Here is a 27,897-nt window from a genome sequence, read left to right as displayed (position 1 = left end):
CCTTTATTGAGACTTTAGAGCATGCTCTAAGCATCAGCCCCTGTGCTGGGAAACGTACACCCATTCCTCATTTTGTCCTCACTACATCCTTGCCAGGTTAAAACTGACTCAGGGGGTTCAGTGAGGGCCCAACGAAATGTCAGCAACCACTTAGTCACTGTGCTCCCCAAATCACTTCCACCAGCCGGTAGTGAATGATGATGAGTCATCACTCCTTCCCATCTAGACAGTATATTTTCATTCTGAAGAAGACTCTTTATTGGGACTTATAGCGGCAGCCTAATACCCTATAAGGAACCACCAGCACACAGCTTGTTGGACCAGAATTGGTCCATGGGTAGAGGGCATCCAATCAGACACCATCTGGGCCATGCGGCATGCCCCGATGAAACACAGAATAAATGCAGCGAGGGTGGGGAGATCAGTCCATTGTTCTCCATTTCTTTGGGAGGTAGGTTCACTCCTGAGTCACCACCTTCCCCACTGAGCAGTAGGGTTTAATAACTTGTGTTCTGTCCACAGTTAGCCTTAGAGAAATGGTCCTCTGTAAGCTGGGGCTCCTGCCACTCCCCTCCCTCCCCCTGCCTGTCACTCCCAGATGAGGAATGTAGGGTGAGCCCAAGGAGGGGAAGGCTGGGCACCCTGAAGGTCTGAATCTCTGCCACTCTACAGCCATATCTGTCTGATGCTGTCCCCAGGCAATCCCAGCAGGGGCAACAAGATGGCGGATCACCAGCCATGGCCAGAACTAACAGTGACAAAGGGGCAGACAGCCTCAGCCCGGTAGGGACGCAGTTTCAGGGACTCCCTCCACTGGGCCACAGGGAGGAAGGCTGGCACTAGGACCCAAAGGCAGAAAGGTCTCTTCTGAGGCTCGGAGTAGGGGGAGAACAGGACTATGACAAGCGAGGGGGAACCAGAGGTCCTCCCAACCACCCCAGCCCAGAGTCCTCAAACCAGCGCTCTAAGGGGTCAAAAGATTTGCCCAGGAAAAGCTCACCGGGTTCGCCTTAGAATCACAGAGTTTCTAAGCTCTGGACTGGACCCTTGTGGAGTCTTTTATTATACAATTGGGGAAACTGAGACCCAGGCAGAGAAAGGAATTCGCTTCACCAAAGAGCGGGGATGCAGGCTACAGCTGGATCGGGATTCCAGCCCTCCGTGCGGGCAAGACCATTTGCCCTTTTGAGCCTCAGTTTCCTTATCTATAGAATGGGAATGAGAACGCCTGCCCCAATGTTTTGTTTGTGGTGAGTTTTAACTGTGACAAGGAGGGGACAGAGGTCTCCACGGCAGCATCACAGAGACTCTAACAGAGAGCTTCTCATTTCCTAACCTGGAGTCGATTCTACTGGGCTGCCCTCTGTTTCTGTCATTTATTAGGATCAATGGAAATGGAACTGGTCCGTGGAATTCCAGCTAATATTTGGGGTACATCCTCATTCTCCTACTGAGACTCAAATGTGACTTTTCTCCCTTATGGAAGATCAGAGGGCGACCTCTCTGCCTCCAAGGACAAGGACGGTCCAAAGAGGCAACAGTGCTTCTCCGGCCTCTTAGTGCTAAGGGCCGATTTTCATTAAGGACTTTGTTCCTGCCCCCAGGCAAGGGGAGAAGCCTCCCCTCTCCCATGGAGACCAGAGCAGGCAGGAAAAGTTGGGAGCCACAGTGACTCCTCATAAAACTTTCTGGCAGGAGAGGAAGGGTCTACACGTGCAAGTCTATGGTTTTTTAAGCAAGCTGAAGATGTTTGTATCCTGGACAGAGCTAAAGTGCAGACCTGTGGTCCAGCCCCCAGAGATGGCGAAGCCCAGAGACAGAGGGCTGCTGGAGGCAGCCCCCCGGCCTCATGCCAAGGTAAATTCCAAGCACTCTTAGGACCATGGGGAAGCGTGGGGGAGGGGGTGAACTGAAAGGCATTTACCCACAGCCCTCAAACTTATCAGAAAGTCAGAGGACGTAAACACAGCCAGGGAAAAGGAGCTAATTAACATCGCCATGACAGCTACTATGTATCAAGCACTTATTATGTACCAGGCCTTGTGCAGATGACTTGATGTGGAGGAGCCCATCTAATCCTCACAACCACCTACTGAGGGCATCTATTGTGAGCCCCATTTTACAGATGAAGACACCTCAGTGTCTTCACCGTCAGAAAGGGCTCTGCACTTGCATGGGGTCAGGCACGCTGCTCAAAAAGACACAGAGCTGGGACTGGCCCCTGGCGTCTCCCTCTCAGGCTGGGACATCCTGCCTCACCCACTGCTATGACACATTTAATACGTCATCAGCCCCCTTGTCCTTGTCTGGGCTCCCAAGCCACCCTCTGACAGCCACACAGGCCCACCCCACAGTGTAGTTCTGGTTTCTCTGACAGTGATTTCTCTCGACAAATTAATAAATTGGCCTTCTAGTGTTGATATGTGTCATGAGTGCTATTTTAGTCCGCTCGATTCAGGGCCTGCGCCCCCAGGGCACTGAGACCAGCCAGGCTCTGGAACTTCTCCTAACTGACGTCCACACAGGTCTCTTCTGGTTCTGGACCCTCGGCTGATTCCTGCAGTGGCTGCATCATGCACGTGTGTGGACCGAGCTCACCATGCCCCTCAGGCCAACCATCCAGCGGAGGAAGGCAGAGCTTCTGAGCCCAACAGTCTTGACACTGGACACCGCGTTGGAGGTTATATGTGTGTGCAATTTCCCAGGGAGAGAAATAATAGATTTCATGAAATTTTCAAAGGGTCCACAGCCTCCCTAAAAAAAGTTCAAAAACCCTCATGTGAAGGTAAAGAATAGAACCCACATGTAGAGAAAGGCTCCCTGCTGAAGAGCTGAGGGATCTTGGATCAAATCATGTGTGATGATGAAGCTTATCCATTCTGGAGTTAGGAAGAACCAGCTTCAAACCTTGGCTCAATGACTCAACAGCTGTGTGAGTTTGCCAAGTTCTTTGATGACCCTAAGCCTCTGTTTCCTCATCTATACAATGGGAACAACTCACCTGCACAATGGCTTGTTGCAGGAACCAAATGAGGTCATGCGTGTGGGTGATGAACATGAACAGGTGTCCAGTAAACACTGCTTATCATTTATCAGAGCAACAACCTGATCACCCCATGGCTGTGTTGGGGGCCCGGGGTTATTTCCTTCCTGTTCCAGCAGTCCCCCCCGCCAAATTCCCAGTCCATTAAAAGTCAGTGTCTTTTTTCAGGGGCTCCCCTCTGACCACATCTGAGCCTGTTCAGCAAAACGGGCCTCTGGGCAGACAAGATGAAATGTCTTCTGAAACCTCAAGCCCTTGATCACCAGAAAGTTCCATTTCTACTCCGAGTAATAACCACTTTGTCTCTAGCAGAAATTCGTGGGAGCAGAATGTAAAACACCCCAGGCCACGCTCAGCCCAGTTTGAACCCAAATCCATCTTTGAAATGAAAGGTGATACGTGTTGACCCGAGTGGGGGAAAAAATTACAAAATTTAATCATAGATGCCTGATCCACAGCGGCCCAAGAAAAATCCTGTGACCGGGCAACTGAGAAGCAGAGAGAAAAAGCTGATGCTTCCTTTCATGCCCTGCATGCTTGCTTCTCTCTGTCATCCCTACACACCTGCAGGCAAAAAGGGTAGGAACGTGGGCCCAGTGACAACAGCCAGTCAACCTCCCAGTGCTAATCATGCCCCTTCCCTTCGAAACCATCGAAACCATCCAGAGGGGCGGGAGTGGCGCAGGTGGGAGGCGGAGGTCCCCGTTCAAAGCATCTCATGAGCATTTCTTGAGCGAGAACAGGGAGCGTGCACCTGGCCGACAAGAAGGTGACTTACTTGCAGAGAAGTTGGCCTCGGTGTGGACAGGAGGGGTGGAGGGCAGGAAAGGTGCGTGTCCCACAAAGAAGGAGCGGAGGGAGCGCTCCGACAGGAGGGGGGAGCGCTGCTGAGAGGGAATGTTCTCGCAGCTGCCCACGCTGCTGTGAATCTTGAGGTTCAAGGGCTTGCTTTTCTTCTTGGCTCTGAAAGAGAGACAGAAGAAGAAGAGAGGGACATGTATCCACAAGTGCACACAGAAGGAGAGCTGGCAGACCCAATCTCGTTAACATGGCGCCAACGTCCACTCCCCACACTGACCTGGCCCTATTGCGGCTTCTGCATCCCCCCTTCCCTGAGCTCCAGCCAGGGTTCTGTGCTGTTTCTCACCTGCAACCCTTTGCTGGTGCTGTCCCCGCAGCCCGGAATAGCCCTCCCCTTCCCTGCCTGCTTAATCCCCATCTGTCTGACTCCGCTCTGGTGTCCTCTCCTCCAGGAAGCCTTCCCAGATACTCCCTTCCCTCCTTGCCTGGGTTGGGTGTTCCTCTTCAATTCGTCTACAGTATTCTGAGTGTTTCCCTGCAGCTGTACTCTCCTATGTTCCCAAGTTTATTCTTTTAGTCTTTGTTTCACAAGTGAACTGTGGGTCTTTTAGGGCAATGATTCTGTGTTGTTCATTTCCCTGTTCTTGGCAATTAGCACAGAACCGGGCACACAGTAGGTGCCTATTAAATGACCAATCTGGATTATGACTGGCACTTAATCGCGCTGCACTCTAATTCCTTGAGGGCAGGAACCCTGTGGTTTTCATGGCTGAATCTCTCAGCCCCTGGCTTGGCACCAGCTGAATGGAATGAACCACTGGAGCAGCTTTGGAAACACTTCTCCCTTTCCCCAGGAGCTTAGGTGATCAGTTTAAGAGAGTGTGATTAGAACAGCATCCCAAACCAGCCACTCTGCCCTCCCCCCACCTACCCCCCACCTCCCTGTACCACCCCATTCAGGTCTGGCCCCGGAGTTGGGCGCCACCTTGTGGCCAAAGTGGACCCTCCTTGCAAATGTTCTCCCTTCTAGATGGAGAGCCCAGGAAGGTGCCTTAATTAAAGACTGGAGGCCTCCCACACACGCAGCCTAAAAGTCACCCTCTTCAGGAGGCCTGCTGCCCATCAGCTTTCAGGAATCCAAGTGCACCTGTGGAGTCGCTCCCTCGCAGGGCTTGGGCTGGCAGCCCTGCTTATTATATCCCTAGGGGTCTGCAGCAAGGCCCAGGAAGGTACCTTCCCTTATAGCCGCACACGTTAGCTGGCTCTCCCTGCCCATGGCTGGAGAAGAGAGGGAAACAAGGGAGTGGCATTTCATTCCATAAGAGCCTCCAGTGTTGGAGATTCAAAGAGGCATCTACACCGAGGCAGGATAATTTTATAGTCAGACTCGCCAACTTTGGGGTCAGGGAGACCGGGGCTCAGGTCCTGACTGGGACCTCAGGTAAGTGGTCTCATCTCTGTGCCTCAGTTTCCTCACCTGGATAATGGGGAAAATCACAGCACCTACCTAAGAAGGATTCTGTGACAGTTCTATGAGATAAGATGCTTGGCACAGGGCCAGGCACAGAGTGAGGGTTCAGGTGACCCGTTAACATCACTAGGAGCAGGTTAAACTGGGTGTCTGTATAGCATAGAATTAGCCTGGAAGAAGCCAAAAGTTGAAGCTGAGCCATGTTTTTCACCCGAAACATCAAGCAACTCTCAACCCACCACTACCCTTGGCAGATGAATAGGATGCAGTCATACCCTCTGGCAATAGATACCATCATTATTTCCAAAACACTGACGGGAGCCTTGAGGCACTGGGCCACCCAATGAAAAGGCCAGATTCCTTGTATACGGAGAACCAAGTCCAACTCAGCACAAGTTTAACAGTAGCTCAGTGACTGCAGAGAGTCAATTTGCTTTACTAACTCAGGACCAGAGATGGAGCAGAGAAGGGGTGTATATAAATAAATGTTAGTTGGATGGATGCATGGATAAAAAGCTGGATGGACAGATGGATAGATGGAAGGATGAATGGATGGATGGATGAAAAAAGATGGGTGGATGGATGGAAAGAAGGAAGGAGGGAAGGGAGGGAAAAAGGAAGGTAGGAGAGGCGGAAGGGTGGACGGAAGATGGATGATGAAAAGGACAAAGAATGGATAGATGGATGAATGGATAAAGAGCTGGATCAGAGGATGGATGGATGGATGGATGGATGGATGGACAGACGGACGGATGGATGGGTGGATGGACGGATGGACTAATGGATGGATGGACGGATGGATGGGTGGATGGACGGATGGACGGATGGGTGGATGCATGGATGGATGGGTGGGTGGATGGACGGACAGATGGACGGATGGATGGGTGGGTGGATGGACGGACGGACGGACGGACGGATGGATGGGTGGATGGAAGGATGGACGGATGGCTGGATGGGTGGATGGACGGATGGATGGATGGATGGACGGATGGATGGATGGGTGGATACACGGATGGATGGATGGATGGATGGATGGATGGATGGATGGATGGAAGGATGAATGGATGGGTGAAAAGGTTGAAGGATAGAAGGATGATGGATGGTTGGAGAGGTAGATGTAAGAAAAAAAAGAGGATGGGAGAATAAAAAGACAGACAAGAGGAAAAGAGGGTAGGAGAAAGAGAAAGTGGAGGATGAATGGCTATTTGATCAGAGTAGGTGGCACGAAATCATACACCACTTCTTGCCCACCAAGGAAGTCTTCATGGACAGAACGTGGGATTCACCTTTACCATCTGCCCTCATTACCCAGCATGCTCAAAGGAGAAAACAGACACAAATGACTGTGTCCAATGACTGTGACTGTGTAGGATTCAGTGCATATTTTGCAGTACATCCTGCAGGTGTAATTAAAAAGAACATCTCTCCATGATCGCAGGATATTAGAAATCTATCACATAAATCTCTTCCCTGGAATCAGGGCCAATTCTGGGGAAAGCAGCAAAATGAGGAGACACGAAGTATCGGCGAGGGCAGCTCCATCCTTCGGGGCCGTATGAGCCCCGGGTGGACCGTGCTGCTCTCTCGACAGGTGGGCAAGTCAGAGCTCCCCAACATGGCAGGCTGTGCTGAGAGTAGTCCCAGAGCTGGGCTCAGCTGAGCCTGCGCATCCATGGCAGGAAGACACCCAGCTCAGGAGCCATCATCTGTGCTTAGGGAAAATGCACATTGTTTTACGGGATACAGCAAAGGATTATTCATTCCAGGGTTGAATTCAGAACAACTTCCTGAAGCCTAATTTGCAGAGAATATGTCTGAACTAAAAGGATCCTGAGAACCCTTACTTCTTCAACTGGTTCATCACTCTCCATCTCCAGCCTTCAAGCTCTGGTCCCCACTTCCCTCCCTCATTTCAGCTGGCGCCGCCACTGTACCTGAATCAGACCCCCAATCCCACTTTCTTTTTTTTTTTCACTTTTAAAAAATTTTTTATTTTCTTTACTCTTCATTTACACTGAGGTAAAATTCAGATGATATGTATTAACCACGTTGAAGTGAACAATTCAGTGGCATTAAGTACATTCACGATGTTGTGAAACACCATCTCTATCTAGTTCCAAAATATTTCATCACCCCAAAACAAAACCCTGTACCCACTAAGCAATTCCTCTCCATGCCCTTCCCTCCAGTCCCGGGCTGGATATTTCATATAAATGGAATTATACAATATGGGAACTTCGGGGTCTGGCTTCTTTCGCCAAACCTAGTGTTTTTGAGGTTCATCCAAGTGGTAACAACGTATCAAAACTTCAATCCTTTTTATGGTTGAATAATCCCATCCCACTTTTGATTCTTTATAACCTAACCCCAGGCACCAAGGTGATGTTTTAAAAAGCATACACTGTATCATGTCACTCCCCTGCTTAAAAACTCCCAAAGGTTTCCTTTCAAAAGCTTCAAGGGACCCTCAAGGATCACTCTCTGGAGAACTTCTTGTATTATCATCACTTTGTCACCCTCTGACTCTAGCCACTCTGGTCATCTTTCTGATTTTTTACCATACCAAATTCTCATCTACCTCAGGATCTTTGCACATGCTATTCCTTCTGCCAGGAACACCATTTCCCATCCTGACTATTAGTGGGGACCTAATTTAGGCATCACTTCCTTAGAGGCACAGTCGTCAACCTTCAGAACTAGTCAGATCTCCAGGTTACATGCGTTCCCAGCACTATCTGCTTTTCCTTCACAAAATGCATCCCAGTTGGAATTCTGCTTTTACTTATGTGGTTGCTGAGTGAACGTCTATCTCCCGCTTGGTTTGTGCCCACTACACATGGGATGGGCCTGTATCCCAGCAACTAACACAAAGCAGGCAACCCACAGTTGCAGAGCCAAGACCAGAAGCTAGGTCTATAGACTCCCACCCAAGCCCATGTCCTCCAACTCAAGCAAAAACAACCTGGCGTCATCTGTCTTGGGAGAATTCTAAAGGAAATGTAGCCCAGTTTTGATCTGCAAGTCAGGAAGGCTGGTTTGGCAGCATCTTCTCAGTTCATTCCAGCTATGCGCCCCTTGAGGGCAGAGACACACCTGATTTCTTTTGCCAGCCCCTGGCCACCCCCAGCCTTGGTCTGGCAGACAGACAGCTCTGCACTCTAGGCTTCTGATCAATGCCCATTTGCCACCTCTCCCTCAGAGCCTTGGTAGCAAAGATCGCTGTGGGGGGTCCCAAACTGATGATCAGTCTTTGCACCACTTTCTCTTCCAAAAGCTTGCTGGGCGTTGAGTCAAGCAGAGCCGCTGGCTCGTGTGGCCTGTTTACCCTCAGCTTCCCCGCATGTGGGGTTGTGTCCCCTTGAACTCCGATGCTTCATCCGGCCATAAACTTCAGCATCTCATTAATGGTGTCTGGAGCATCTGGCCCAGCCAATTGGGAGGAAATGACAGACCTGGGGGCAGGCAGGCTCCTCGAAAGCGTGGCTGGAGGACAGGCCCAGCACATATTCTCGCACACCCAGCAACCTTGTCCCCAAACAGGAAAAGATGCCCCCGGCCCTACACGGGGCTGTGTGAGCTGTCCGAGCTGTCCCTCCCTCTCAAACGGGGCCATTGCTATCCTTCACAGTTGACACGATCTGATTACCCAAAATGAGGCCTCCGGGCAAGACCCTTTTCAAAACCAAAGAATAGCGCCACGTTCTTGGGTGGGGAGAGGGCAGGGGATACGCACAGAGCCCAGGGAAGGAGAAGGTTTGGAAAAGCAAAGGGCCTGGTAAGTCTAACACCAGGAGAATGTTTAGTAGAATCTGCTCTGCTCCTTGACCACAGGCTACAACCCTCATTTCTGGCTCAAACACACCCCAAGCATGGCATTTAATCCACCCAAGCACTGGCAAAAAGGAAGCATGAGTGGGTCAGACACTGTAAGCTGCACTTCCCCAGTGTGGACGAATATGCAATGCTTTCAGATGAGACACAGGTGAAATTTTTGTATCTTAATAGTTAAAATTTGAAAAACAAACTTGCATCTCAACTCCATGGCCTCACAGCAACAATTTCCTTGTATACAGCTTTATGGGAAATATACTAAGAAGGAAATGAAGATGACACACAAGGAGAAAGAGAAGAAAAAGGAACAGAGGGGGGAGAGGAAGAGACGTTGATCGAAAAACATGTTAATTCCAGTACAGGTCCCACCAGAATGGCTAAAAATAGAGTTGACAGTACCAAATGTTGACAAGAAGAGAGAGCAACCCGAATCCCCCCCCCCTAAATTCTGGTGAGATTGCAAACCCGTTCAACCACACCCTCTGACCCAAAAATTTGGTATGTACCCCTGGGTGTGTACCCGACCAAAATGAGTGCACCCATGTCCACAAAACAACCCATGCAAGAATGTTCATGGCAACGTTATTCATACGGCCAAACACTGGGATTAGTCTCAATGTCCGTCAATAACAGAAAGGATAAATAAGGCATAGTATATTCATACAGTTGATTACTGCATGGCAACAAAAAAGAGAAAACTCTGGCTAGACTATAACATGGCAGAATTTCAATGTTATAGTGTCGGGCCAAGGAAACCAGCCACAAAAGAGCTATTGTACTATATGACTCTATTTACATGAAGTTCAAGAACAGGCAAAATTAATCTATGCTAGAGGGGCCAGAAGAGTGATTTTCTCTGAGTAGGTTATTGACTGGAATGAGACCCAAGAAGCCTTCTGGGAGCTGGACATGTCTTCAGTCTTGATTGTGTGTGATTACATGCATATCGTGATATATACAAATTCATCAAACCAGACACAAACATTGTGCACTTCACTTCTGAATGAAAGTTATGCCTTACAAAAGGTTTCTTAAAACAATACTAAAATGGGGGCGCTTGGGTGGCTCAGTCAGTTAAGCATCTGCCTTCAGCTCAGGTCATGATCTCGGGGTCCTGGGATCGAGCCCTGTGTTGGGCTCCCTGCTCAGTGGGGAGTCTGCTTCCACCTCTGCTCCTCCCTGTGATCACGCTCTCTCTTTCCCTCTCTCTCTCTCATCGCTCTCTCTCTCTCAAATAAATAAATAAAATCTTTAAAATATATCTATCTCTATATATCTATCTATCTATATAGATAGATAGATAGATATATGTAAAAGCGGGCAAAGGACTGGAATAGACATTTCTCCAAAGAAGATATATACACCTAGCCATGAAGCACATGAAAAGATGCTCCACAGCATTGGTCATTAGGGAAATGCAAATCAAAATCACAGTGAGATATCACTTCATACCCACTAGGACGGCCATGATCAAGAAGTCAAAAACAGAACAAGGGTTGACAAGGATGTGAAGTAACTGGAACCTTGCACATTGCTGGTGGGATTGTAAAGTGGTGCAGCCACATTGGAAACATCAGCATATGACCCAGCAACTCCACTCTGATATCTATACCAAGAACTGAAACCAGGTGTTCAAACAAAAACTGTACGCAACATTTATAGCAGCATTATTCACAAGAGTCAAAAGGTGAAAACAACCCAAATGTCCATCAACAAATGAATGGATAAACAAACTGTGGTCTATCCATACAACGGAATATGATTCAGGATTATGAAGCACTGATTCATGCTACAATGTGGATGAACCTCCAAAACGTTAGCTAAGTGGAAAACACACACACACACGTATGCGCAAACACACAAAGCCACACGTTATGATTCCGTTTAGATGAAATATCCAGAATAGGCAAATCCACAGAGACGGTAAGCAGATTAGTGGTTGGCCAGGTCTGGGGGCAGGAGGGGGACTAAGAAGTGACTGTTTAATGGGTCTGGGGTTCCTATCTGTGGTGATGAAAATGTTCTAGAACTGGATAGTGGTGATAGTTGCACAAAGCTATGAATGTACTCAATACCACTAAATCGTACACTTCAAAATGGTTAAAATGGTAAATTTTATGCTGTAGGTATTTTTCTACAATTAGAAAAATAATATAATAGTAACACAGGAACTAGATTTCACCTCCTTACTAGCTGTGTGACCTTCATGAAGTCACTTAACCTCTCTGAACCTCGATGTCCTCACCTGTAAAACTGTATAATAATTCCTCTATCTCACAAGATTGTATGAAGATCCAATGAAATAATGTCCTTTGAGTGCCTGAGAGAGCGTCTGGCACCTGCTAGGTAATAGTCTTTCCTGCGATGGTCCCTTGCCAAGATATTTCCTTTCCTCTAGACAAACTGAGGCTCTTTATGGGCAAAGATGATGTGAAAGTCAGGCTCAAAATCAAGAGAAAATGGACAAGCATCCATGAAGAGGACCAAAGAATTCCTCTTCATCCTGGACATCTTGCTTCATAGGAAACACACAAAGGTCTGTGGACCACACTGACCGGGAAAGAAGGCTGCCCATCCCTGGGATGCGGTGATGACCAGGCTGGGCAGGCAATGAAGCCTTTCTGGAAGAAGAAAAGTTACAACAGGATTTTCAAAGTCATCCAGAGAAAAGATTTGGCAAGGAATGCTTGCTCAAAGCACCCCTTTCCCCTCCCTCTGTCTCCCTAAGACAAGAAAAATACAGCAAAACAAAAATTGGCTTAATTCCAAAAACTAATCCAGTAACTATCACTAGGACAATAAGGTGCTTGGATTCTAGCAGTGAAGGAGGTAGACAAGAGCCATGCTCTTGCCTGGGCTGGCATCCTGGTGGTGGGTGGAAACAGACAAACGCATAAAGCAGTTAAGGAAATACTGGAGAATAAGAGGAGCTTCGTGGAGAATTAAAATCGGGTGATGTGGTCATGAGCGGGTGGTAAGGCCTTCCTGGGGACACGGCATTTAGACTGAGAACTGAATGTCAAAGAAGCCAGATTTGCAAAGATCTGGAGGGACAGGGGACCAGGCAGTGAGGCAAAGTCAATGCTGGGGAGTCCAAGGCCAGGGCAGGTCAACTTAAAGTGAGCAGGAAGAGAGGGAAGGTGGGATCAGGGGCGGGACCAGATCACTGTGATCAACCAGTGCTTGCCCCTGTAGGGAGGCGGGTTTTATTTAAGAGCAGTGGGCACCTGCTGGCAGGTTTTAAGAAGGAAGATGACAAAACCTAATTCTATTCTTTTTTTTTTTTAAAGATTTTATTTATTTTGACAGAGAGAGAGAGAGAGAGACACAGCAAGAGAGGGAACACAAGCAGGGGGAGTGGGAGAGGGAGAAGCAGGCTTCCCGCGGAGCAGGGAGCCCGATGCGGGGCTCGATCCCAGGACCCTGGGATCACGACCTGAGCCAAAGGCAGACACTTAACGACTGGGCCACCCAGGCGCCCCAAAACCTAATTCTATTCTTGAAAGACCACTCTGCCAATGCGTAGAGAGTTGACCATCGTGCGGGCAAGAATGGAATTCTGGGGGGCGCCTGGGTGGCTCAGTTGGTTAAGCGACTGCCTTCGGCTCAGGTCATGATCCTGGAGTCCCGGGATCGAGTCCCACATCGGGCTCCCTGCTCAGCAGGGAGTCTGCTTCTCCCTCTGACCCTCTTCCCTCTCATGCTCTCTACCTCTCATTCTCTCTCTCAAATAAATAAATAAAATCTTTAAAAAAAAAAAAAAAGAATGGGATTCTGGGATTCTGGAGAGGAGGCTGTGGCCGTCACCTAGATAAAAATGGTGGTGGTGGCGTGGACCAAGTTCTGGACATCAGAGGGGGAGGAAAAGGAAGCATCTGGAACACAGCTCTCCCAGGACTTGCTGCCAACAGTGTGGTAGGGTGAGAGGAAGAGACATCTGAGGTTTCCTAAACTGGTGTGCCCTGTAGGTGCCCAGTCTTAGTTGGATACTCTCCCCTGTATGGAAACATTCTGGAAGGATACACAAGAGGCTGTTACTTTTAGGCTTTGAACTTAGTAACCACTGGAACTGAGTACCATTATTATTCTCTGATAATAATAAAACATCATTGTAAAATGACATGCAGTATTTTGGGCTTGAATTTTTTCTCTTTATTTTATTAAAACAAAACCAAAAAAAAAAAAACCCTCTAGAAAACAGAGGTACAGACATGGAATAAAGTGGTCAATCGTTATTTAATATTACAATGATGTCTCATTTTTTGAGTAAGTTTTAAATTGAAAATCAAATTTGAGAGGGATTTTGTTTCCCAAATGGCTTCTATCAGTCACTTGGTAACTGGTATCTCAGATTTAGTTGACAGATATAAAAATGCGGTCATTTATAGATTCCTAGAAATTAAACATATGTATATGTTTCATTATATATATATAATATTTTATATAAGCATACATATGTATAGTACATAGCATATAGTGTATATACTATATTACAGTAGAGTATTATATATGTAAATTTATATATAATATATATTCAAGTATAATATATAATATAGTACTTATATTTATGTGTACACGTTTATATATTTATATATTATATAATAGTGTAATATATAGCATATTATATATTCATGTATATAAATTTATATACGTATTATAGTGTGTGGTTAAATATATGTTATATATAAATGTATGTACTTAAAAAATGTGCAAAATAGCTTAAGAATAGATACGTGGTATTTCTTTTTAAGATTAAATTTTGCTCAGTAACAGATCAGCTCTCAATATCAAACAGACCTTCTACTAAGACTTGATTGGGAAAAGAGCAAATTGTTCTACTATGTACATTATATATATGTGTGTGTGTGTGTGTGTGTGTGTGTATTCCTCTCTTGTGCACTAAGACACCACTTCAGGTCCTCACAGGGTATGAGAGAGGAAGAAAGAATGAGAGAGGACAGGAAAAATGTTCTAATGCAGAAGTCAGTGACATTTTTTCTGTAAGAGGCCTCTGCAAGTCTTATGTTCTCTGCCGAAACTACTCAGCCCCACCGATGCGGCACAAGATCAGCCCAAGACAATGTGTGCATGAATGGATGTGGCAGATTCCAGTAAAACATCTGCAGAAATCGGCGGTGGGCTGAATTCGTTCTTCACGCTCTAGCCTGCCAACCCCTGTGCTAGTAGGATCTGGACTTACCTAAAAGTAGGAAACGTGAAGCAAACCACCCAAACCACACTGCATCCCCCTCCCCATCATCTGGCTCACCCCAAGAGCTGCTACCCCTGCCACCTGGGGCCCTTCCTTCCCCATCCTGCCCACTCCTGGCATAGACTGGGTCCTGTCATAGCACCTACACGTTTCTTCAAAGATCTGGCCCCTTTCTGGAGTACACGCTTGTTGTTCAGACGACTTGCTCCCACCCATGGAGGGGTCCTGTGCGACTTGTTCTCTGTGGATCCCCAGCACCCAGCACAGGACCTGGCGGACAGGGAGCCCCGTGGAAGTCTGTGTTTCCATTGCACCAGCACGTGCATGCTGGCGGGCTCCTCGTTCAGGGGAGTCGAGGAGGGGGCAGCCCTCCAGGACATCCACTTTTTCTCCATGCTGTATGGGGGGCGGCCAGGCCAGCACCCAACCCTACACAGTGATTTCTAATAGGAGGCATGTGCTGTATCTGGTGGCTGTGGCAGGGGCTCATCTGCAGGAGAGGTAAGCACCTGCATTAGCCCACCTGGGATTGTGAATTCAGGACTCTCAGGACTTCTGGCATTGTCACCAAGATCTGCAGGGCTGAGACGCCGGGAGCAGATGATGTGCTTGGGACACGCCATCTCATTGGAGGGAGCAACAATTATAACCCGTTTTGCAGTTAAGGCAACTGGGGTTCCCAACAGTTAATGTACCCAGGTCACAACTCAATAAAGGCCTGGGGTGTGAACATAGATTGAACTGACTTCAAAGCCTGTTCTTAATGCCTCCATTAATTCGACTGTAAGAGCTGATTGCACACATTCCCATTTTACAGAGGTGCCCTGTGCACGCTTGGGGTTGTGTAGGTTGTTGATTTCAGGGTTCACTGGGAAGAGCCCATCTTGCGCCTGTAAACCGGGCATCTTGCCACAAAGTTGCTCTCACCTAGTTCTTGACCTGCACATGGACAAGGCTGTCTTGGCCCATTATTATGGAATAATCTGGAAGCCCACAGCCTCCTCTCCAAGTGAATACCACTGCACAGCCCAGCCCAGCCTCCTCCCGCCCCATCTGAGCTCACCCAGACAGCCAACCTCACTTCTGCCTTCCAGGCCCGCTGATTTTTCTGCATCCCTGTGATTAGCGACTAATCTTATTTTTTTGTTCCCCAACCCATAAATCAGTTACAGACCAAATATTTACACAGGCCATCATTTCCGACTGAACCAGGGCTCTGACAGCCCTCATTATTAAAAAAGATGACTGATTTTGGGCAGAGATTTCACAAGCATGTGGCTGGATGTTTTCTTTTAGGCTTCCTTCCCCCCTCCTCTTGCCTGAAGAAAAGACAATTTCCAAGATAAATTGGCACAGAGGTCTGCTCTTGCTGTCTCCCCGGGGCCAGTGGGACATGGGCAGCCTCCATCCGCCCAATAAGTGATGACCAGCGCTGGCTTCATCCCACTTTCCTTGGCCTCCCCATGGGCAGGGAGTCATTTGACTCAAAACATCCCCTAAGATCAGAACCCCGAAGGGAGACTGAGAGGAAAGTGTCCAGGAAGGGTGAATCAGCCACACCGCTCCCCTCCACCCAGGACACCCACCCTACTGGGTGACCCCGAGGGAGGCCATGTGTTGGGTTGATAAGATGACTGGGTGGAGAAAGCAGGAGGCTGATTTCCTGACCTCCCTCTGTCATTATTAGCAAGTCACTGTGGGCTTTGAGGCTGGTTTCCCCTCCTGTCTGAAGCAGGGATTTGCTGAGCTGTCTCTTTCTGTTCCAGGTATCTTGGCTCTAATTGTGACAGCTGCCGTTCATTGAGCCTTTACTATGTGCCTGGCCACGTGTTAAGCATTTATGGGCATTAGCTCATTTTATTTTTCAAGATGGGGAAAATCATCTCCAGGTGAAGAAACAGAGTCAGAACGGCTAAGCAAGTTATCCAAGGTTACACAGCCTATAAAAGGCAGAGAACCAGGATCTGAACTTAGTTCTGTCCGACCCCGGTGCTCACAGTCTTAAAACATACTGCAGCCTCCCTAGGACCTGGATTTGCTCCTGACATTGTGGCAAGGAAGCATGCTGTTATCTGGATTCTCAACATCCCAGACATCTCCATGTAAAATCATCCAGGGTCAGCATCCTAAGCAAAGGCAGAATTGACAATCATCTGCTCAAGTGTTGAGCCAGCGAAGGGCCTTCTCTTGGTGAGCTGGAGTTGACTAGAAATATTTATTCGGGGGAACTGAGTATTTTGCCACCTATGGAGTACTTCAAAGAAACTCCTTTACCCTGAGGGAAATTAACTGGGAGTGAATCTTTACTGACATGCGTGAAGAGGCCCTATCTGTCAACCTGGTAGTTCTATGAGATTCCCACTGGAGGATCACGGCCTGTGAAACAGAAAACAGCATCTACCAGCTGTTGATGGCTCGGGAAGGATCCGCAATACTGGGGGCTAGCTGGGCGCCCCAGGCCAGTCGCTGAACCTGGCACGATCTCGGAGTCCTCACTTGTAAAATGAGGGCTGAGAGCAGACCATGCTTAAAAGCTCATCCATCCTCACTGCAATGATCCTGCAACGCGGCTCCCTTTCCTCCAGACTTACAGCGTGACCTTGGGCAGGTCAGAATCTATGAGGCTTCCAGTCTCCTTATTTATATGGTGGGATCACCTCTCCGGACCCTCCGTCTGCCCCTTGCTTCGGTGTGGGGGGCAAATGAGTCAGCATGTGATCCCAGCCGTGTGGGGTTTCCAATAAGTCATCCGTGACTGTCCTACAGTGACTCCAAGAAGTGAGTGTGAAACTCTTTTTCCATATGAGTGTGAAGAATTGTTGCCTGAAATCAGTGGGGTTTTTTTTTTTTTTTTGCTTCTTCAAACCAAGGCCTTTGACCTGCTTTCTCCTTTTTCATCCAACAGTGACTTGTTACGATACAAAGTTTGTTCATTTGGGGATAAAATAATATAGAGGATGGCCCTTTTGGGAATTGTAACTTGACGTTCCCATCGAGAGTAGTTATTCCTGCCCCGAAGGCTCATGTATTTAAAGATCTTAGCCAATGACCTGTAATGCTTCTTTACGGTGGGTTGTTTGTGACCATCCAGCATTCACCCCGCCACCCCTTTGAGGGAATTCTCTTTCTTCTGAGCACAGTCTTGTTGGGGGTGTCGACCAGGGGACAGATCCTACCCTCCCCAAGTCACCAGGTGCCAAGTCAGACCAGTAGGAATCTCCCTGGGAGCATGAATCGTGGCCGGCATGACAATGATGGGAAAAAATCTTTGAAGCTAAGTTAATCTACCAGTGGCTCCCCCCAAAACCCATCAAGCCATTCCTGCTGCTTAGAGCCCCCAGGATGCTCTGGACCCTGCTCCTTTCTGAGCTTTCCTGTCTATCCTAAGGGTTACCCTAGAATCTTCCATAGAAGTTCATTCTCTGCTTAAGCCAACCAGAGATGGCTTCTAGTTTTTGCAACCAAAGACCCTTAATGCATTCTTGAGACCTTTACTTAAGCTGGATTTCTCTCTTAAAAAAAGTTTACAGCTCAATGTTTCCCTAAGTCAGGCTAAGTACCCTCAGCTCTAGAGTTTCTCAAATCCTTTGATGTCAGGTAGGGCCCTGGCCTCTGCATTTTAACAAGCTCTCTAGAAACACCTCCCCAATTCTGAGAACCTCTGCTCAGCTTGGTAAGTCTACATCGATGACAATTGCCTGCACTGTTACCGGTGGGTCTGGCACAGGCTGATGCTCTAGAACAAAATACCATTCCCATTGCTAGCATCTGCTCAGGCTCTCCACAGACTCAGTGACAAGGCTGAGAGTTGAGCCAGACCAGGGTTGGAGCACACCAGAAGAAAAGAGGTAATGGAGCAGCAAAGGACATTCTCTGAGCCACAGGGAAAACTGTGAAGCAGAAGAAAACTGTCAAGCAACACATATAGTATGAGCTCATTTATACAAACATAAAAATGTATAAATACATTTACAAAATGTTTGAATGTATTTCCTACATAGTCATATGATGTATTTAAGGTGTGGAAGGTGAAATAAAATGGAGTCATTCACATCAAAGGGTTTTAAAACGAAGCCAGGAGACCAACTAAGGAGGTGGGGCCTTATGCGCATCCTCACCAGGTAGAACCATGAACTTCTGAACTGGGCGAAACGGCAAACAGTCCAATGACTCAAGAGGAATACCTGCAACTTGCTACAGTAAGAGAACCTGCTTAGTGAAAGCCTTAGCAACCAATTACGTTCAGCCAAAATTTGTTTTCTGCCACCAACACCAATCAAAATTCTTTGAAAACAATGAACACAAGCATTCCTTTCTGCCTTTAAAACCCTTGACTTATGCTCCCTAGTGGGACACAAATTGGGTTGCTACTTGAACTTGTGCTCCCCAAATTGCAATCTTAGACCCCAAATAAATGCTTTTGTTTTATTTCAGTTCTACCTCTTTTTTTGTTTGATAAAGGCCACCAAAAAAAAAAAGAAGAAGAAGAAGAAGAAGAACTGGAAGGGCTTCCACTGAGAAAAACAGGGAGGAAGGGGGCTGGGGAAACTTCCACATTTGACTCTGTGTGTGACTTTTTTACAAAAAAAAAAAAAAAAATGTCTACCATGAGTGTAATTGTGTGTAACTTGGAAGGAAGAAAAAAAGGAGGAGAAAGAGAAATAAGATGGGAGAGAAGAATGAATGAAGAGGAGGAGGAGGGAGGGAGGGAGGGAAATTAAGAAGGAAGGATGTGTTCCAATAAAACTTTATTTACAAAAACAGACGGGGGGGGCCACATTTGGCTCATGGGCCTTAGTGGGTTTTTTTTTGTTGTTTTTTAAAGATTTGATTTATTCATTTGCGAGAGAGACAGAGAGAGAACAAGCAGGGGGAGAGCCAGAGGGAGGGGGAGAAGCAGACTCCCTGTTGAGCAAGAAGCCCGATGTGGGACTCGATCCCAGGACCCTGGGATCATGACCTGAGCCGAAGGCAGACGCTTAACCATCTGAGCCACCCAGGCGCCCTGGGCCTTACTTTTTGACCCCTGGTCTAGACTATCGACTCCAAGAGGGCAGGGTTGTGGCAGTTTTGTTCACCTGTCTCTATTGACCTGGAAAATGAACAATTCAACTATTTATTATCTTAAGCCTCTGACACGAGCACGTGTGTTACTTATTTAAACATCTTGAACTAATTGCTGCCAGCACACAGGTTAATTAAATGGCAGTGATCTCAAAAAAAAAAAAAAAATGAAAAGAAATTCCATTCTCGTTCTCACATTATCACATCAAAGGGGTCTCATTCTGTGGTACTTTGCTGGCTTAGAAAAAGAAAAACAGGGCTGACGGCTTCTGCTCCACATCTAGAGAACTGTTTTCCAGATCCCGCCAGGCACAAAAGCTGGTCTGTGGTCACGCAGGTTCCCAGATCTGCAGGCAGATGTTTCCATCTCCAAGGAAACCGCATCTCGAAATGCCACGCAGTGTTTTCCAACCACCGGCAAACCGATTCTGATGCGGAGGAAAATCTGCAAACCCTCATTCTCGAAAAGAGGAACAGGGCTTCCGGGAGGACCCGACATCACCTGGCGATGCTGCAAAGGTGACTTTCAAAAGAATCAGGGCTGCAGTTTTGAGGGGACGGGAGGAAAAATGGGAAGCTGTGCGAGTGGCTTTTTAAAGTAGAAAGAAAATTGCTACACTTTTGGACACTTTGTTCCACGGGGGCCCTGGGATCAAAGGCAATTGGTGTCTTAAGTGGCGGACTAGAGCAGCAATGTCAAAGGCAATCTTGAAGTCATTGGGAGGGGGCACCACCTGGAGTCTTACCGCGGCAAAGAAAGACTCCAGCAGTGGCCCCGCAGTCACCAGTCCTCACCTGGAGCCACAGGGCCCCAGGAAGCTGGAGAAGAGGCTCCCGTCTTCCTCCTGAATATGCAAAGCTGCCTGCCCTTGGGGGCTGCTGTCTACAGTGTGACTTCAGCATCCAGATGAATTATGCATCAGAGCGGCTTCACGGACTGACAGAGACAGACTGCTGCTCGCCCAAGGCCATGCTGGGTGCCAACAGAGCCATCCCATCAAGGTGTTTCAAGAGGCCCCTTCCTGTCCCTTGTTTGCTTGGGTGCAGAATCCCTATGCGGGGTGGCTGTCTCCCTCACTCTCCAGTGTCCACACCAGATCTCTTGCGGGCTCAAAAGCATCTAGGAAGGTAGTATGCCCATACATACACGGGCCAAGCCATGAGCCACAAATGAGATTGAGAAGCAGGAGTCAGAATCAGGCTACTAAGAAGCTTTACCGCCTCTTGGGCTAAAGTGTGGGAGGTAGAGGACCAGGTCCCCATTGCACAGTTTGGGGAAGCTGCTTACCTAAGGGCCCACAGAGGTGGCATTCTACCCAGAGTCTGTGCTCACCCCCCTCTGCAGGTGCCACAGGGACAACCAGGCTGGCGGGGCTCAGGGGAAGGAGAGATGATGAATATGAATCAAAGGAGAGTATGGAACAAACAAACAACCCAATGAATAAAAAAACATACAAAAGCCTTCAAAAGACATTTCTCCAAAGAAGACAAACAGTGGCCAAGAGCACACGAAAAGATGTTCGACATCATTAGTAAAATGCAGATGAAAGCGACAATGAGATATCACTTCATACCCACGAGGGTGGCTCTGGTCTTTTTTTTTTTTTTTGATAATTTATTTTTTTTAATTAATTTTATTTTATTGTTAGTCACCATACATTACATCATTAGTTTTTGATGTAGTGTTCCATGATTCATTGTCTTCATATAACACCCAGTGCTCCATGCAGAATGTGCCCTCTTTAATACCCATCACCAGACTAACCCATCCCCTGACCCCCCCTCTCCTCTAAAACCCTCAGTTTGTTTCTCAGAGTCCATAGTCTCTCATGGTTCGTCTCCCCCTCCGATTTCCCCCCCTTCATTTTTCCCTTTCTACTATCTTCTTCTTTTTTTTTAACATAATGTATTATTTGTTTCAGGGGTCCAGGTCTGTGATTCATCAGTCTTACACAATTCACAGCGCTCACCATAGCACATACCCTCCCCAATGTCCATCACCCAGCCACCCCATCCCTCCCACCCCCGACCACTCCAGCAGGCTCTGGTCTTTTTAAAAATGGAAAGAAACAATTGTTTGTGAGGATGTGGAGAAAGGGGAGAGCTGGCGTATGAGCTGATTCTGATCAAGGCCATGGGCACAGAGGGCTCGATGGTGCCCCTGCCATGCAAAAGGGCCTTTCCCCTGGGAGAGAGCCACATGCATGAGGGTTCCAAGTAATTCCGGGAGCAGAGACATCATTTACTATTTCTCAGGCTGCACTCAGGGGCTCTTCCCGGCATGCCTTTGCCAACAGAGACCAGCCCCATCAGAAAGCCCTGCGGACAACCCCCGGTCCCAGGCCTCGGGCAGGCAGGAACTACCTCCACACAGCCCGCCTGCTGCTTGTTTGGCTGCAAGGGTGAGTGTCAGTACAGCGAATGGGATACACGGTGGAGGCGGACAGGAAGCAGTAGGAAAGGGAAGGGGAAAGCGCTTGCCGGAGGCAGCTAGACGTCGCTCTGGTGCTTACTAAGCTTGTGTGAGTCATCCCGGGTGCCCCGAGCCTCCATGTCCTCATCTCTACAATGGGGTTGGAAATAGCGCCTAGGTCTCCAAGGCTGAGGATTAAATGAGGTGATGCGTGTAAAGAGCATGTGCCCGGCACTTAAGGAATGCTTCGTAAGTGTTTCATGGTATCCCCATCAGGGAGCCGTCACCAGTCCCTGGAGCTCCGTATTCTACTGCAAACAGCACCGTAAACTCTAGAAAATAACAGTTTTTTACTCAGGGCTTCCTATTTGCCAGGCACCGTCCTTAAAAAAACTTAATGTGTACTCTTAATTAATTCTCCCAACCACCCTGGGAGGTAGGTACTATTGCTGTTGTACCCATTTTGCCGATAAGGAATCTGAGGCAGTATCCAGCCTTATATTCATTCTCTGAACAAATATTTACTGAACGATAGGGCCGAATACATGTACAGGGACATGGAGTAATATACGTAAAGGCACCTGCCCTCAAGCTCCTAACAATCTAATTGAGGGGCCAAGACAGATCCCCCCCTCCCAACCCAAGAAGTTACACAGAACAAATAAATACTGACAAAGGGGAACACACAGTGTTATATAAATGTCCAGTGCCTATTGGCCTCGGTTAACCAAAGAAGAATATAGGAGATGTTATAGAGTAAGAATCAACATAAAATGAACCAGCTATGAGCAATGAATGACTCCCAATCTCTGCTCTACAGAAGCCCAAAGAATGGACCCAACTTCCTAGAACATTCCTGAACTGAAGGAGGAAGCTCAATGTTGAAAATGAGTGGCCACTTATAAGGACCCCTGCACGTCAAGGACTGAGTCTTGAGAAGCAACAATCACAATAGACCATACATGCCTCTGAATCCCCCACGCCTAGCATAAGCAGGTGGTTGATAAATCCTAGGCAGATCAATACCCTCCACCCACAGTGATACTCCCAGAGTGCTTATCTCCTATGAGACCCCAGGCTAGATGCTTTCTAGGTACAATCTCATGGAACCCTCCCTACTTTGGGAAGCAGATCCTACTATTGTCCCCAGTGACAAAGGACATCTGAGGCTTAGAGAGGAGAGTGATATTTTTCAAGTCACCTGCCCCATGAGCAATAAACTTGGGCTTCAATTAGACCATCTCGGACTCCTCTGCCTTTGGACTAAACTACTCTGCTCTTCCTTCTCGAATAAGTTACTTTCCCCAATTCCATGCTCTTTGAGCTACACTGGCTGAAGGGTCATCACTTGGCCCTTGAACTTTGTCTGAGGGGAGGGACCTAAAAATGCGTGGAGGATGTGCAGAAACTGGAGCCCTGGTGCATTGACCACATGTGATCCATCCATAGAGTAGAATATTACTCAGCCTTAAAAAGGAAGGGAGTTCTGGCACCTGAGCCAACATGTCAGGTGAAATCAGAAAGTTACAAAAGGACAAATCTTGTAGGAGGCCACTTGCACAAGGTACTTAGAGAATAAAGAATATCAAGTCAAATGGTGGGTGCCCGGGGGGCTGGAGGGAGAGAGGCTGGGGAGTTAGTGTTTCATAGCTATAGAGTTTCCTGTTTGAGAAGATGAAACCTTTCTGGAGATGGACAGGAGTGAGGGCTGCAGAATAATGTGAACGTACTTAATGAGCTCTACACCTAAAATGGTTATAATGGCAACACCCCCATTGTATACATTTTATCACAATATAAAAGATGTGTCAACAAGTGGAAGGAACATCCATTTTCTGATAATGGAGAGCTGAAATGGGCTGGGAGGAGAGTCCTGAGGGGAAAGAGACAGAGACTTGGGGAGGGAACTGCTTTTCTATAAGAAGACCAAAGGGAGGGCCCCAAGGCTCGCAATAGGGGCGAGTTGCCAGCCCTTGGGGGCAAGGGGGCTGAACCCATGCGAGTGAACGCTGAGAGCTGGCTCAGGCAGCCAAGTCTGATTCCCCTCCACCTTCTCTGCAGCTGTGAAATGTCTTCTGTAGCTGAGTGCTCTCCACCTGCTCAGATCCAATTTAATTAGAGGGTCAGGGCTCCCCAAGTACCAGAACCGAATGCCAAGTTTATGACCATTAACAAAGGAGCCATAAAACCCAGGCCGGTGGAGTACTTCACAGTGCCACCTGCCACCCCAGGTCCCAGCTTGATTTCTTTGGGGTCCCACTGCACCCATGATCAACACATTATCTGCATCATAAGAAAACCAGTGGACGGTGAACCCCAAATGAGAGTGGATTTCTCAGATGCACAACGCGTACAGACTCTCAGAAGTGATCACGGCAATAATCGTCCTGGAATAAATAACCTGAGCCGTCCTTACAGCTAAGTTTCATGGTGGACACCAAGAAAAATGTGGATCTGGACTCAGATAAACCTGGAATTTGCTTCTCCGTACCCTGGATTTCTCTTCCGTAAGAAGGGAGGACCTACATCCTTCATGATACTGTTGGACCTAGTATCATGAAGTCATCTGGGCTGTGGACCCAGGAGTTGGAATGGGAATCAGAGCCCACCTGCTATGATATTCTAGCCAGGTTGTTTAATCTCTCTTGTAAAGGGACTGACTTGGGTTAGAGAGGGCCATTCCCCAAAAGAACTCTTCTCACTCCAATCCTCCCTAGGACTCATGAGTGTGTCAACTAATGAGTGACCCCGGACATCCAAAGACATCCATGACCTCCCCTCACTACATCCAGATGTCAAGACAGCCCCTAAGACACCAGACCTGGAAGTCACCTCGCAGAGCCTCAGCCTTCACACCTGTCTAATGGGACTAACTATAGTTCCTATTTCCGTGGGTGCCTGGGACAGTTGCCTGAGATGGTATGCGTCAAGCTAGACTCCTCAACCTTTTCCCCCTCCTGACACAGAAAGTGACCCAAGGCATACACCAGGGTAAGCAGAGGAGGGGGCACCAGCTGCCCCAGGCAGCCAGGGGACTGAGTTGATCGATACTTGGAGGTAACGTGAACCATTCTGCAGGACGCTGTTGGGCAGCTCCACTGAAAAGCACCCAGCATGGAGAGTAAAGCTGCTCTCCTTCCCAGGGGATGGAGGAATGAATCCGTATCAGCTCTTTCTCCTTGATCGGCCATCAGCTAAAGCTCTTTATCTTTAAGTTCAGTTTGGTTTTATTGTAAAAGTAAGTCCACACGGTTTTAAAATGTTAAAACAGTATAGAAAGGTACGCAATGAAAAGTAGAGGGCCCCCACTGGAGGGCTTCTGGGGATTCTAGATCTGGAGGCTGGTTACATGGGTACATTCATCTGATGTGCAATTCAGGCAGTTACAACACTTACTAGTGTTGTGCGCATGTGTTAGATTGCAATAAAAAGATTTTTTTTTAAGTTCCCCTGTTATGGGTTGAATTGTGTCCCCTCCAGTCTTAACCCCCAGTACCTCAGAATGTGACCTCATTTGGAAAAAGAGTCATGGCGAATGCAATTAAATTCAGATGCACTCATACTAGAGTAGGGTGAGCTCCTAATCCTGCGGACTTGTGTCCCTGATGAAGAAGGGAAATTTGGACACAGACACCCAGAGGGGAGAGGAGGTAAGGAGACACGGGGGGGGGGGATGCCATACGAAGATGAGGCAGAGATGGGGGTGATGCTTCCACAGGCCGAGGAACACCAAACATGGCCAGCAAACCACGAGAAGCTAGGCGAGAGGCATGGAACAGGTTCCCTCACAGCCCTTGGAAGGAACCAACCTGCTGACACCTTGATGTGGGGCTTCTTGCCTCTAGAACTGTGGGACCATCCATTTCTCTTGTTTAAGCTGCCCTGTTTGCAGTTCCTGCTCAGGCAGCCTGAGAAAATTAATGCTCTCCCTCCATCCCTTCCTCTAAGCCTCAGTCAAGCTACTAAGAGGTCCCCACTGTAATGACCTCCTGGGTCATTTGTTTTAATCACCGCATCTGTCAACCATTCCTAGCTTTTGTCCACAGCTTGGCTGTGAGCGGTTACGCGCACCTGGATTCAGAGCTCCAGACCCACTTCACAGAGTGGAGCCTGCTGGGGACTTTGGGACATGAACACAGAGCTAAGAGCAGCGCCCCAGCCTGCCCCCCCCACAAGCTGAGATCACAGTCACCCTCAACAGCAAAGAGCAAAGAGGATGCTGCTGAGCTACTCCCAAAAGCTAGCCGTCTAGGATGTACATAGCCCTGATATCAAGATCCTCAGGGAGACCTTCCTTGACCATCCACTCCAAAGCCTCCAGTGGCCTCCCATGTTATGTTCTGTCCCCTCATTCACCTTATTTTTTTTCCTTGTTTATCCTACCACCACCTGACGTTATGTTACTTCTTGTTTATTGATCTCCTGCCCGTCTCCTGACGGGGGCCATCACAGTCTTTACTGGCTACCTCAGGGCCTTTGCACCTACTGTTCCCTTAGCCTGAAATACTCTTTCTACAGAAATCCATACAGCTTGTTCCATTATTTCATTCAGTTCTGTGCTCCAGTGTGCCCTCATCAGAGAGGCCACGCCAACCACCTCAACTAAAACAGCAGGCTGGGGGCGCCTGGGGGGCTCAGTCGTTAAGCGTCTGCCTTCAGCTCAGGTTGTGATCCCAGGGTCCTGGGATTGAGCCCCACATCGGGCTCCCTGCTCGGTGGGAAGCCTGCTTCTCCCTCTCCCACTCCCCCTGCTTGTGTTCCCTCTCTCGCTGTGTCTCTCCTCTGTCAAATAAATAAATAAAATCTTTTAAAAAATAAAAATAAAAAAAACAGCAGGCTGCTCCCTGACGTTCTCTGCCTCCTTACCCTGGCTCTCATTTTCCTTATGGCAGTTATCATCACCCGACATCATGCACATTTATTGGTTGATGCACCTACTGTCTAGCTCCCTCACCAAGCTACATGAGCACAGGGCCTTTGGAGGTTGTGTTGTGCTTGCAGCCCAACTCCTAAGACCGTGCATGGCGTGTGCTCGGCATTCAGCAAATACCCGTGAACAAATCCAAATTACAGCTTCTGTGTAAAATGTCAGTGATAATGATCACCACCTTCTTACTGAGTATTTCTGATGCATTATCCTATCCAATTGTCCGGAGAGCCCAATAAAGTAGGTATTCTTCCCCCATTTTATAGGCAGGGTACAGAGTGACTAAATGACCTACCCAAAGCCATTCAGCTACAGGCTAGTGCAGGTAGGAGTGGACCATGAGATGCCACATCCTGGAGCCCATGGGCTGGACCATCTGCCTTGCTCCCTCTGCTCACCTCCCACACATACCATGTGACCATGACTCTCATTGTCCACCTACCACTTTGCCTCCTCAGCCATGATCTGACCTGAGCATCAGAGCAGAGTGAGGTCCTTCATGAAATGCAAATTACATGCAACCCACAAGCACCAAATTGCCTTTCTTATTTATTTTTTCCTGCGCAGGACTGTCCTGGTTGTTATAAAAAAAAAAATAATAAGCCACTGAAAAATAATGATGCCGCACGGATGCCATGGAGATATTTGGAGATATATAAAGCCTGCCCGTGCTTTAATTGGCTTCCTGCCACTGTGTGCAAAATTAACTAGATGAGAATGCTATTAACTGCTCTGAAGAAAACATTTATTCACAAGAAAGCCACATAACGAGGGACTCGTCAACGCGAGAGCAAATGTTGGCATCTCTCAGATAAGGCAGAATGGCTCATTCAAACAGCAGAAAACTGTAAAACTCTCTCAAGATTGGGGCCATCATGCAGAGTGACACCAAAGAAAAGATTCAAGCCGATAAAATCGAACTTCCAGTTTTTGCCATCGACTTCTCAATGTCCCTCCCTCCATCACTCTAGGACTTGCCCTGATCACCTCTCACCAGGTGATTGAGAAAAAACCCTCTTCACTGAACCTGAATGCCCACCAATACTCTCTCCGCATTAAGAAGAGAAAACTTTTTAAGAGTTTACATCTGATCACGCCACATGCCTGCTTAAAACCCCTCGGTGTCTTCCCAAGG

At 47.9% G+C, this 27,897-nt stretch overlaps 1 protein-coding gene across 2 annotated transcripts in view; it reads right to left on the bottom strand.

Moving 5' to 3' along the window:
* KSR2 (kinase suppressor of ras 2) overlaps positions 1-27,897 on the bottom strand; it is a 403,757-nt gene that overhangs the window by 173,787 nt on the left and 202,073 nt on the right. For both annotated transcript variants that reach the window (XM_088019751.1, XM_028116658.2), the window contains exon 5: positions 3,822-4,006. In XM_088019751.1, coding sequence (XP_087875877.1) covers positions 3,822-4,006 — 185 coding nt within the window. The remainder of the gene's footprint in view (positions 1-3,821; positions 4,007-27,897) is intronic.

The sequence above is a fragment of the Eumetopias jubatus genome, unplaced genomic scaffold, assembly GCF_037043125.1.
Source record: "Eumetopias jubatus isolate StellerSeaLion01/CBP00866 unplaced genomic scaffold, mEumJub1_p1.0 scaffold_16, whole genome shotgun sequence".
In the NCBI taxonomy this organism is placed as follows: domain Eukaryota; kingdom Metazoa; phylum Chordata; class Mammalia; order Carnivora; family Otariidae; genus Eumetopias; species Eumetopias jubatus.
Note: the sequence above shows the minus strand (reverse complement) of the source record. Positions and strands in the feature narration are given on the sequence as shown.